The following is a 13589-nucleotide window of genomic DNA, read 5'->3' on the forward strand; positions in this document are numbered from 1 at the left end:
AATCAAGTACAGCCGAATGCATCTGTACGTTCATAATCAGTGAAAAGACATGAGTGCATTCACCCTGTGTTTAGGATGAAAACAATGCTGTGCTGGATATCAGTCATGTGATCAGCTGAGGCCCAATCACAGCTGTGCTAACATTCAGATCAACAGAGCTCTTACTCATGCATTGTTGATTGAATATTGGAAACATAAAGGCAGGAAGATCCAGACTTGCGTGTTTAATTACAAACTATTAAACGGTAAGATTTTCAGAGGGGAAAAACTGTAGAAGAAAGGTAAGACGGTGTCGGTGAAGGTGGTTGTGAATGTGTGTAGATGTGTGTTAGTTACAGGATCAGAGAAAGACACTGTTCCTCCGTCATAGTCCAGACACACTCTCACACGATCAAGATCCTGTTTAACAGGGAAACCGAAATAATCAGCCAGTCCATGCTGCACACTCCAGAGACCGGTGTCAAAGAAGATTTTAGGAGATCGGGGAGTTGGTAAAACCACACAGCATTGATGAGTAAATGGTAAATACCACAAAATTGAGCAAATGGTAAATAACCAATAAATTGCTACATTTACATTTACATTTACATTTAGTCATTTTGCAGAGTAAGTGCTTATATCACCCAGTCACAGGGAGTGTTCAAATTAGTACATGCCAGAAGGGAAGGAATAAATAAGGGGGATGAGAAGTGAGACAGAGACAGTGAGAGTATAATTTTTTTTTTTTTTTTTTTTTTTTTTTTGGTGATGATGAGGTCAGGTATTGCTGAAAGATGTGAGTTTTTTTAAAGATTGACAGAGATCCAGCATTCCGGATATGTACGGGAAGATCGTTCCACCAGCCAGGAACAGAGAACGAGAAAGTTCTGGAGAGTGATTTCGAGCCTCTTTGAGATGGTACCACGAGGCGTCGCTCGCTAGCAGATCTCAGACTTCTAGAGGGTGTGTAGATTTGTAATAGTGAGTGGAAGTAGACCGGTGCCGAGTCTGTGGTTGTTCTATATGCAAGCATCAGTGCCTTGAACTTGATGCGAGCTGCAATCGGTAGCCAATGTAAGGAGATAAAGAGAGGTGTAACATGGGTTCTCTTGGGCTCATTGAAGACCAGCCGTGCTGCTGCATTCTGAATCATTTGTGAGGTTTTATTGTGCTACAGAAAGAAAAAGCCAACATTTATTTATGAATTTAACAAAGAAGACAAGAAGATCCAGACTTATAGGTGTAACGCTTACTGACTACTATACGGTAAGATCCTCAGAGGGGAAAGACTATGAAAGAACGGGAAGACGGTGTCGGTGAAGGTGGTTGTGAATGTGTGTAGATGTGTGTTAGTCACAGGATCAGAGAAAGACACTGTTCCTCCGTCATAGTCCAGACACACTCTCACACGCTTAAGCTTCTGTTTAACAGAAAAACTAGAGCGTTCATACAGTCCATACTGATCATACTGCACACTCCAGACATCATTATTATTAAAGAAATCATGCCCTTTTCTCTGGTTCGATGCTGTAGTTATTCAGCATAAACTCTCTTGGACCTCCACGTCCCAGCTGTGTGTCCCTGAGTTAAAACCCTCTGAACCCAAAACACATGGATAATCATTAAATCTCTCTGGATTATTAGGAACTGTTTTTTTGTCAGCCCATCTCACGCTGGTCAGATCTTCAGACAGGACGAGATGTGGATAAGCCGTGTTTGGGTCCAGAATTACAGGAGCTGAAGAGACACAATAAACAAGTGCTTTTATTCCGATCTTCATATAATGATCAAGAACTGAACACAGATTATTATGAATTATGAACAGAACTCTTATGTCTCTGCAGTATCTCTCTCACACACACAGACATCATTAAGGCTCATTTTGGTGCAGCAGCCCATCTATTTGAATGTATATCATGCTAGAATCTGTACATTTTTGATAATGCATCATTTCCAGTGTTTGTGTAAGAGCAGAGATCCTCTCTAGACTCACTGTTCTGGACGATGTCCTGCATCTTCTTCCAGACTCTGAAGGACAGGTTGCCCAAGTATCGTGGCACATGAATCAAAGCTCCAGAAGGTATCTGTGGATCCGGCTGTGAGGAGATCTGGACTCTGGAAGAAGATTCAGGATCAGGACTGAAGTGGATTTGATTCAGAAGCAGAGAGACCAGAAACACCAGCAGATCACTCACCTTTCCATTGAGACCGGAAACTTCTGCAGAACAAACACACCATTTATCATCAACAACTCAATCAATCAATCAATCAATCAATCAATCAATCAATCAATCAATCAATCAATGATCTGAAATCAGACCTTCATAAAGCAGACGTCATTGTCTTTCATCATATCCTCTGTGTCTTTAATTGTATGGGAAAGAGCTGAGATGTGTCTGTCGATCTCCTCCAGCTTCTCCTTCATCATCTTCTTCTTCTGCTCCTCTTCCTCCCTCAGTGCAGTGATTGTAGCTTCTTCTTCATCTCTGAGAAACCGATGAAGCTTCTCAAACTGCTGTTTAATCTGACTCTCTGTGTGATCAGCTTGAGACTGAAATCAAATCACATTCACTTCAAACATCTTAAGAGTTTGTTCAACTTGCAAAACGATGTGCGACATGCTGCCACATCTAAATACAACCTTCTCACTAGTTATGGTTTGATGACATTGTCTGTGAAACAAGTAGCCTTTGAAAGAAGCTTCTCCACACTGAAGCATGTGAAGAACAGACTTAGGACCATCTTGAGGCTTTCATGTTAACGTCCACTGAGAGGGAGATGACACTGACAAGATCATTGATAACGTGGCTGAGATCAGACTTTTTATGCTAAAAGTTTTGTTTAATCTCGTACATTATTGAGTAAGCAGAGACAAGTAGATTTCTGGCATACTCATATAATCTGATATAATATCTGCCTCACTCCAATGTAAGGTAATTCAAAATTGTCACCAGTATGTTTATACATAAGTAAAAGTAGGAGGAAAATTATGTCAGTAAATGTTTTTAATCATTCAAATGTATGGGCCCCATAAAAATAATATCTTTCAGATTTTACTGTCTTTGTAGGGACATTAAGTGCTGTATTAAGTAATATAAAATAGGATGGCCATGTGTTTCATTCCATTAAAACAACATGCAACTATCAGAAAACCCAATTCAGTTTAAAATGAGCAAATGTCAAAACAGTCCTCACCTTGATGTATTCAACAGTTTTCTCAAACTCTCCCTTTATTTTTTCATTGTTTGTAAGTTTCTCTTGTAAGGATTTCAGCGCTTTGCTAAGCTCCTCCTGCAATGTAAAGTGAAAGTCTATAAGACAGGAGAGATTTCTACTATATTTAAATATAAAAATGTTTTTTTTTTATCCAAGATTTACCTTAAATAAAGGTAAAACTTCCCCGATGGGTCTGAATGTGTGACTGATGTGTTTCTGTGAATCTCTACACACTAAACACACCGGCTGTTTGTCCTCCAGACAGAAGAGCTTGAGTTTCTCTCTGTGTACACCACAGATCTCCTCAGATCCAGACGAACGCCTCTCGTTTCTCTCTTTCAGGAGCGACTCGCACAAGTTTTTTAGGACACGGTTACACGGAGGATCGTCTCTTGAGGACCTTCTCCTGCAGACGGGACACTCCTGAGTTCCCTTGGTTCTCCAGAACCGCTGAAGACACTCTTTACACACGCTGTGACTACACGATAAAACCACAGGATCCGTGAAGATTTCAATACACACGGGACAAGAAAAATCATCTGCAGACAGAGCATCCATTTTCACTATTTAATCTCCAGTAATCTATATTTTACTTTCACTTTCTGAATGATGTTGCGAAAATAAACAACCACAGGAATCACAAAGATCTGCTGTCTGTCACAAACAAACGTTCTCGTCTTTCTCCACTGATCACCGATTCTTCATGCTTTTGTTGACAGTCAGTGTAACATAAAGGACAACCTTTCAGTCACTTCCTGGTAAGTGCTGTAAGAAGGTGGAGTTTCTGCATTTTTATGTTACTGCCTGCTTGTGTCTCATGTTTGTTAACTCTTTGTCTGCTTTATTTGACACTAGAGAGTGATTTAATATATATAAAAAAGATGCCATTGGCCATTTGAATGTTGAAATATTTACTTCACTTCCTTTGGGTGTTAAAACAGGTCAGATTACACCGTCACGACTTCTTTAGGTTATATTTGTTAAAAAAGTTAATTAAATTTTAACTAGCGATGTCTCTGTCTCTGTCAGAAAAAGAAGAACAAATATTGTCTCTAAGACAAGAAGATCACAGGAAACCAACACAAGCAACATTAATACCGGAGCTAAGGAAAAGCATAAGGCTTAATTAGGACCGAGAGGACTGAAAGTAAATGAACTTAATGAAGGACTAAACCAGGAAACAGAAACTCAGCTAAAACTACACAAAAACTGAACATAACCATAAAAATCTCGAGCATAATGCAAAAAAAAAAAAAGATAGTTCAGACAAAAAACAAGAAAGAGAACATGAATACTTATAATACATTTTATTTGTGTTTTAACTATTGCTCTTAATATGTCACAGACATCGCCAAGGGTCTGTCATGAACAAATCTGTCACATTGATTTCTTCACATACTGACGGATTGCCTTTCTGTCTGTTTTGTATCATCCTGCATGTAAACAGGAATAATGAAGCTTGAAGAAGGTGCACCAACAAAACAACAACAATGTAGATAAGTAGCACTATTAAAATGTTAGTTTACTCTCAGTAAGGGTCCTGCCAAGGTCAAGGCACCGAAACACGGCAAGCATATCATCAAAATAGTCCATGTGACATCGGTGGTTCAGAAGTAATTTTACGAAACTACAAGAATGCAAATAAAACCTTTGTTCAACTATTTTCTCCTCTGTGTCACCCTAGTGCCATTATGTGTGCCATGACGCATGGGCATGCATCCCTTATCATGCTTCTGTGTCTTTACCATAGTACCCTTGCTGTCTATGGAGAGAGCTCTCAGGTTTGCATCTTAATGCTGACGCTTTGTGGAAAAGTTATTTGAACTTTTATTATTATAGTCACCATTATAGTCATCATTGTTTGTTATACTTTTTATTTTTTATTTGCACAATGAGCAATGTTTGAAAGACCCTTATAGAATGCTCTTCTAACCAGACTAGTATGAGTTAGATGATCAGATTACTAACACAAAGCAGCAGAGCTGTCAAAGACTCTGGATCCTCACCACCAGGGAAGGCAGGCCGCTCCAAGCATAGGGGTGTAATGTTTACTAATTAGACTGTAAGATTCGCAGAGAGGAAAATGCAGAAATCCAGAAGAACGGAAAGACTGTGTCTGTGAAGGTGGTTGTGAATGTGTGTAGATGTGTGTTAGTCACCGGATCAGAGAATGATACCGTTCCTTTGTCGTAGTCCAGATACACTCTCACCCTTTCAACGTCCTGTTTAACAGGAAAACTAAACGTTTCTGACAGTCCATACTGATCAGACCGTACACTCCAGACATCAGCACTGAAGAAATCGCATCCCTTTCTCTGGTTCGATGCTGTAGTTATTCCAAGACTCCACCTTAAACTCTCCTTAACCTCCACGTCCCAGCTGTGTGTCCCTGAGTTAAAACCCTCTGAACCCAGCACACATGGATAATAATCAAATCTTTCTGGATTATTAGGAAGAGGTTGTTTGTTCCTACTGTTTCTCACGCTGGTCAGATCATCAGACACGACGAGCCACTGATTTTCAGTGTTTGGGTCCAGAACCACAGGAGCTGATGAGACACAATCAACAGCTGTTTTATTCTGACCTTCATGTTGTTATAGTAACTATGAATAAATGTTATATTTACATCCATGTCAACAGAAACTGATCCTGATCCTGACAAAACCAAACTGAAATGTGGAGATCTGCTGTAGCACTGTAACTGTAAATATCATATCCTTTTGTGCTGTAGCATATCTGGATGTTCACACATAAAGCTAAAATCTGGAAATAACCATGTGTCATTTCTAGTGTGTTTGTGTAAGAGCAGAGACCTTCTGGAGACTCACTGTTCTGGACGATGTCCTGCATCTTCTTCCAGACTCTGAAGGACAGGTTGCCCAAGTATCGTGGAACATGAATCAAAGCTCCAGAAGGTATCTGTGGATCCGGCTGTGATGAGATCTGGACTCTGGAAGAAGATTCAGGATCAGGACTGAAGTGGATTTGATTCAGAAGCAGAGAGACCAGAAACACCAGCAGATCACTCACCTTTCCATCGAGACCGGAAACTTCTGCAGAACAAACACACCATTTATCATCAACAACTCAATCAATCAATCAATCAATCAATCAATCAATGATCTGAAATCAGACCTTCAGAAAGCAGACATCGTTGTCTTTCATCATCTCCTCTGTGTCTTTGATTGTGTCTGAAAGAGCTGAGATGTGTCTGTTGATCTCCTCCAGCTTCTCCTTCATCATCTTCTTCTTCTGCTCCTCTTCCTCCCTCAGTGCACTGATTGTAGCTTCTTCTTCATCTCTGAGAAACCGATGAAGCTTCTCAAACTGCTGTTTAATCTGACTCTCTGTGTGATCAGCTTGAGACTGAAATCAAATCACATTCACTTCAGTCGTCTCAAAGTATATTCTAGAACTGACCTATTCAATTGGTGGACCAAATCTGATTGTTAGAACAACCAATAACCCAACGTGAAAATTTACTGTTACTCACCCTCAGCCCATCCACCATTTATTTTCTTCAGAAGAGCAGTAAATAGTTTGGTTTTTTTTTTTTATTTGAAACTGTTGTCTTTGGGGAGTCATAAAATTAAAGTTATTGTGTGCCCCTTTTTGCGAATCAAAAAAAACATATCAATGACCACAAATTTAACACTAGTCTCTCCTGACAATATATTGAGATCTCGTGAAGCTAATGACTTCGGCAAGAAAATGAATATTATTACGATATTAGTAGCAGTAATTTTATTACCATAATTAACAATATTATTACCATTATTATTATCTGTAATCCAAACCATCATCTTGGATGGCGTGTGAGTAAATTAACAGCATATTTTCATGTTGGGGTGACCTATTCCTTTAAATAGAAGATTGTTGAAGAAACACTTAAAGGAAAACAAAATGATGTTACCAGTATAACCAGCAGATGGCCGCAGCAAAACATTTTTACTTTTACAATGATGCTTTGTCAAAACCCTGTGGCCTTACTTTTTGACATACAGGGTACCCTTCAGCATAATATTTTCGACATGCAAGGTGCTCCATTACTTATTTTAATAAGAAACTTTATCTTATGAGTCAATATGCAGCCATAAAGCTCAGATCCTGTGTGCACTGTGTAGTAGAAAATAATTTGTACTTTCAGTTTTGTGAAGCAACAAGAATACTTTTTGTGTGCAAAGATATCAATTCTTCTATATATATATATCTTCCACCATTTTGGAGTTCCCTAAGTATGTACTTGACATAGTGAGCATTGGTTACGTTTTGAAGGAAAACATGCATGAATGTACTCTGCGTAATCAGCGTTGTTAACACTGTTTATTTTGTGAAAAGTGTCTTTATGCATTGCGATACTCTCCAAAATGGCAGAAGACTGTAACTCTGGGGGGAAGGATTGTTGGATAAAGTCGTTATTTTTGTGTTCTTTGTGCACAAAAAGTTTTCTCACAGCTTTGCGAAATTTAAGTTGAGTCACTGATGTCACATGGACTGCTTTACCGATGTATTTACTACATTTCTGGTCCTGGAAACATTTTGTCTACGGAGGGTATAGCTCTCTATGATTTCATGAAAAATATCTTCATTTTTGTTCCAAAGTTGAACGAAAGTCTTATCGTTCTAGGACGACATAAGGCAGGGTAAACAATAAAATAATTCATTTTGGGGTGAACTAACCCTTGAATTTAAACCCTAAGGCCAACAACTGAAAGCAATGGGGGGGTGTCCTACATGTCCAAAAGTGACCCTAAAGGGGTACCTTGAGCATCAAACAGTGACTCCTCACCAAATGTGATTGTGTTGGGAGTGAGAATGTGTTGGCTGTATAGAATCACTTAGTCGACTACCATTTCTTTTCACTTTCTGATTTCAAATTTATATTTAAACATGACACTATTATATATAAATATCACCAGGGTTGATTTATACATAAAAGTATAAAAAATAGAGTTTATTGGATCTGCATGCTTTCAAAAGGCAACAATTAATTTTTTTGGAGCGACATATACACTCAAAATATTAAAGTTAATCTTTAAAAATATTTGACTTAATGACTTTTTTTTCTGTTCTGAACTCGAGAAAGTTTCCTTAATTAATTTGGTCATGTGACCCAAATTTTTTTGGCAATTTCTTTTGGATACACATTATAAGTTTTTCAGAGAATAATTTTGCTAATGTTCCACCCACTGATAAAGCTCACAGAGATTTCTGCTTGGTCATTTTAGTCTCTGTGTGTGTGCGTGTGTTCAATAAGTGAACATACATTTATGTCAGACATCCTAATTCTTCTGTTAAAATGTCAAAAGTATAGATTTTCACCTTTATGTGTTGAATTGTTTTCTCGAACTCTCTTTTAATTTTCACGCTGTGCTCAGGTTGCTCTTGTAAGGACTTCAGTGCTGTATTGAGCTTCTCCTGGAATTAAAATGAATGAACGTATATGAGCAAAATGAAGCTATATTTTATATATTTCATGATGCAACTTGTATATGGATAGTTAATTCTGTCTTACCTTATACGATGAAACGGCTTCCCCGATGGGTCTGAATGTGTGACTGAGGTGTTTCTGTGAATCTCTACACACTAAACACACCGGCTGTTTGTCCTCCAGACAGAAGAGCTTGAGTTTCTCTCGGTGTACACCACAGATCTCCTCAGATCCCGACGAACGCCTCTCGTTTCTCTCCTTCAGGAGCAGATCACACAAGTTTTTTAACGCAAGGTTATGTATAGGATCATGACCCGCTGGGTTCATGCAGACGGGACACTCCTGAGATTCCTTCCTTCTCCAGAACTGTTGAAGGCACTCTTTGCAGACACTGTGTCCACATGTCAAAACATCGCGATCCTCGAAGATTTCCTTACACACGGGACAAGAAAAATCAGCTTCGGCGAACGAATGCATTTTCTCTGTTTGAGCTCCAGCGATCTTGACATTAACTTTCGCTTTTCGAACGGCGTAGAAAAACATTTGTGACCACAGCAATCACAAGAATGCTGACTGTTCAGAAACAAACATCTCTACAATTCTTCTTCATTGTCTTTCTCTTTCTTCTATGTAGATCCCTAGCTTGTTACGCTCTGACATGACTCTAAACTGACAGATTTATTAACAGCCTGCCACGGTCTTTTGGTGTTAAAGTAGTTCTAGCCTACATTCAGTGACAAATTAGTACTGAAAAGACAGACATTTCTCAAGTACATTTCTCTGGGCAAATGCATTGTAGAAGGCCAAACCATTGAGAAAAAGATGCATTTTCAAATTTGTCTATTAATACAGAAGTAGCTGATTATTTACATTAATATATCTGATAACACTATTCACTTCTGTTGCTTTTTCTACAAGAATAGAATAATTGAGTATATGAGTAACAGTGCTGAAAGTAAGAGATATTGATGTGAAAATAAACAAGTACATCTGAAAAATAATTTAGGTAACAGGATGAAAAATGCTCTGTTACAATATCCTCTGATATAAAGAAAATTGCCTTTAGAAGATGCAGAAAACATGTCTTGTTTTTTAGAGGGCTAAAAGTTTTTGCACAATTGTTTATGCCCTCAAGTAATGTGATACTGCCCCAGTTCCCAATTTCTTTCTGATTTCTCACATGGTGGCCATGTTTTTTTTTTTTTTTTTTTGTTTCTTACATATGCAAATGTCCCCATAGACACTTATGAAGTCATGATTATGAGCTTGCCGTATTCAAGAATGAATAAAATGTAGGACACCCTGTTTGACAGTCATATAAACACTCACCATGCTATACATGGAGTTTGCTGACAATTCTGGAATTTAGGTCAAATACATTACATTATTTCACAGTTTATGCTTCAAATGATAGTTCATATCTAGTCTACAAATACCCTACATCAGCTACAAGACAATGGGATGTAGTCGATGCGAGAACAGCATTGACAGCAGCAATGGTTGTCCCCTCCACCCCGTTTAAAGTTTACGACCCGCCCAACTCAAAAACACTGGTATTAAAACGAGTTTCCTAGTTGTATCGTGGATTCTCTCCTAAGTAGGTGATTATCTGAATCAGGTGTATTAAATATGAGACGTGCAGAGCGGTGGGCTCCGAGGACTGGAGTTGAGAACCATTGCACTAGATGGACTTCTCTGACCACGAGCGCCCTGTTTATAAGATGCTTGGTGCATCCCAATTAGGATACATCGCCCTCCGAAGGGCACTTCAGAGTGAAACAATCATGGCCGCCACATTGAAGGGTTGTTCCAAACGGAAGCGCTCAGAACTGGCCACTTTCAAGGGCCCTTCGGAATGAAGGATTTTAAATGGTTCGACGGATGGATCCCTGATCCTTTGAGCTGATTCGTTACATGATGACGGCGCCCCCGTGTGGGCACTTGAAGAAACAGTTTGATCCCCAACACCCGTCAACCCTTCAAAGCTCTCGCTCTGGAGGCTAATAGGGCATGAGACCTTCTGAATGTCAGGTTGAACTGACTTCACATTTTCGTTAAAGCGTCATTTTCTTTCCACTGCACTTTATTTTGCAGAATAAAGCAAAACAAACTCTCACTCATTTTGACCAATGTTAATTAATTACTTACAACCTAATTAGCATCCCAAACATTGAAAGGTTTTACCTCACTACATCATACTATAGAAAAAATAAAACTCCAAACTTACACAAATAGGTCCAGTTTTTTTTCTTTTTAAACTTTGGCCATGTTCAGCATGAGAATCCAACTTATAATTCTGAATGCATTAAAATAGCATTAGTCCTACATTTTATTCAGAGAATGGCGCCGAATCCCAATCACACATCTGTTAAGATAAGCTTAAGAGATCACAATTTCTTCTATAAGAGTGAGTCCTTTAGTGAATGCCAGTAACACTAAGAATTTGCTTCAACAAGCACAAAATATATAGACATTTTAGGAGATCGGGGAGTTGGTAAAACCACACAGCATTGATGAGTAAAGGGTAAATACCACAAAATTGAGCAAATGGTAACTAACCAATAAATTGCTACAGAAAGAAAAAGCCAACATTTATTTATGAATTTAACAAAGAAGACAAGAAGATCCAGACTTATAGGTGTAACGCTTACTGACTACTATACGGTAAGATCCTCAGAGGGGAAAGACTATGAAAGAACGGGAAGATGGTGTCGGTGAAGGAGGTTGTGAATGTGTGTAGATGTGTGTTAGTTACAGGATCAGAGAAAGACACTGTTCCTCCGTCATAGTCCAGACACACTCTCACACGCTTAAGCTTCTGTTTAACAGAAAAACTAGAGCGTTCATACAGTCCATACTGATCATACTGCACACTCCAGACATCATTATTATTAAAGAAATCATGCCCTTTTCTCTGGTTCGATGCTGTAGTTATTCCAAGACTCCAGCATAAACTCTCTTTGACCTCCACGTCCCAGCTGTGTGTCCCTGAGTTAAAACCCTCTGAACCCAAAACACATGGATAATCATTAAATCTCTCTGGATTATTAGGAACTGTTTTTTTGTCAGCCCATCTCACGCTGGTCAGATCTTCAGACAGGACGAGATGTGGATAAGCCGTGTTTGGGTCCAGAATTACAGGAGCTGATGAGACACAATAAACAAGTGCTTTTATTCCGATCTTCATATAATGATCAAGAACTGAACACAGATTATTATGAATTATGAACAGAACTCTTATGTCTCTGCAGTATCTCTCTCACACACAGACATCATTAAGGCTCATTTTGGTGCAGCAGCCCATCTATTTGAATGTATATCATGCTAGAATCTGTACATTTTTGATAATGCATCATTTCCAGTGTTTGTGTAAGAGCAGAGATCCTCTCTAGACTCACTGTTCTGGACGATGTCCTGCATCTTCTTCCAGACTCTGAAGGACAGGTTGCCCAAGTATCGTGGCACATGAATCAAAGCTCCAGAAGGTATCTGTGGATCCGGCTGTGAGGAGATCTGGACTCTGGAAGAAGATTCAGGATCAGGACTGAAGTGGATTTGATTCAGAAGCAGAGAAACCAGAAACACCAGCAGATCACTCACCTTTCCATCGAGACCGGAAACTTCTGCAGAACAAACACACCATTTATCATCAACAACTCAATCAATCAATCAATCAATCAATCAATCAATGATCTGAAATCAGACCTTCAGAAAGCAGACGTCATTGTCTTTCATCATCTCCTCCATGTCTTTGATTGTGTTTGAAAGAGCTGAGATGTGTCTGTTGATCTCCTCCAGCTTCTCCTTCATCATCTTCTTCTTCTGCTCCTCTTCCTCCCTCAGTGCAGTGATTGTAGCTTCTTCTTCATCTCTGAGAAACCGATGAAGCTTCTCAAACTGCTGTTTAATCTGACTCTCTGTGTGATCAGCTTGAGACTGAAATCAAACCACATTCACTTCAGTCGTCTCAGTAGATACACATCACATCATCTACACTTCAGCGAGAAAGGTACAATAGTGATCTCAAGATGGTGATGTTTCAATCAAAAAGGGGTGTTGTTGACCCACAGTCACAGCGTACACTCCTCTAACCTTTCCCAAGCATTTCATACAGAATTACTTTATAATTACTGTAATGTTAAAATATGTTTGGGCACTGTTTGTTTATGAACAGATTATGGAGTAAGTCACATGAATAAGGTTAGTCCAAACTGTGACCTTTCTTGCATTTAGGCTGGACTAGTTTTTAATTTAACTTTTGATGTTGTTCTAGTAGTGTAGGTCTATGGTAAACTGCTGTTATGTTGAGTATGGTTCTCGGTTCTGTCTCCTCACCTTGATGTGTTCAGTTGTTTTCTCAAACTCTTCTTTTATTTTCCCTCCACATGTAATTTTTTGTTGTAAGGATGTCAGTGCCGTTTTGAGCTCCTCCTAGATTCGAACAGCATGAAAATGCATTGATTCTGTGCTAATGGTTGTCTATTGTTCTTTACGTATGATAGAAGAGACATTTTTCTTACCTTATACGATGAAACGGCTTCCCCGATGGGTCTGAATGTGTGACTGATGTGTTTCTGTGAATCTCTACACACTAAACACACCGGCTGTTCGTCCTCCAGACAGAAGAGCTTGAGTTTCTCTCGGTGTACACCACAGATCTCCTCAGATCCCGACGAACCGTTTCTTTGCTTCAGGAACGACTCGCACAAGTTTTTTAATGCGAGATTAAGAGGCGGCTGTTCTTTCGAGGATCTTCTCCTGCAGACGGGACACTCCTGAGTTTCCTTGGTTCTCCAGAACCGTTGAAGACACTCCTTGCAGAAACTGTGACTACACGATAAAACAACAGGATCCTTGAAGATTTCACAGCACACGGGACAAGAAAGTTCTTCTGCAGAAACATTTAATGAAGCCATTTTCACGGCAATCTCAGTGAATGGTAGTGAAACTCAAAAAGCGTCTG

At 39.2% G+C, this 13589-nt stretch overlaps 2 protein-coding genes and 1 pseudogene across 2 annotated transcripts; all 3 read right to left on the reverse strand.

Moving 5' to 3' along the window:
- Positions 1 to 1096: 1096 nt before the first annotated feature.
- On the reverse strand, positions 1097 to 3919 carry LOC122341580 (annotated as a pseudogene).
- A 531-nt stretch (positions 3920 to 4450) lies between these two features.
- On the reverse strand, positions 4451 to 9817 carry LOC122341577 (E3 ubiquitin-protein ligase TRIM35-like). The gene is made up of 6 exons (XM_043235038.1): positions 8711 to 9817; positions 8518 to 8613; positions 6331 to 6561; positions 6226 to 6248; positions 6024 to 6145; positions 4451 to 5743 (listed from the first exon to the last, which is right to left on the reverse strand). Exons 1-6 carry the CDS (start codon positions 9167 to 9169, stop codon positions 5247 to 5249), a joined length of 1428 nt encoding a protein of 475 aa, XP_043090973.1. The 5' UTR covers positions 9170 to 9817; the 3' UTR covers positions 4451 to 5246.
- A 24-nt stretch (positions 9818 to 9841) lies between these two features.
- Positions 9842 to 13589, reverse strand: LOC122341579 (nuclear factor 7, brain-like). The gene is made up of 6 exons (XM_043235040.1): positions 13147 to 13589; positions 12962 to 13057; positions 12332 to 12562; positions 12227 to 12249; positions 12025 to 12146; positions 9842 to 11770 (listed from the first exon to the last, which is right to left on the reverse strand). The coding sequence occupies exons 1-6, from the start codon at positions 13540 to 13542 to the stop codon at positions 11274 to 11276; spliced, it is 1365 nt and encodes a 454-aa protein (XP_043090975.1). The 5' UTR covers positions 13543 to 13589; the 3' UTR covers positions 9842 to 11273.

This window comes from Puntigrus tetrazona, chromosome 3, assembly GCF_018831695.1.
Source record: "Puntigrus tetrazona isolate hp1 chromosome 3, ASM1883169v1, whole genome shotgun sequence".
Classification (NCBI taxonomy): Eukaryota; Metazoa; Chordata; class Actinopteri; order Cypriniformes; family Cyprinidae; genus Puntigrus; species Puntigrus tetrazona.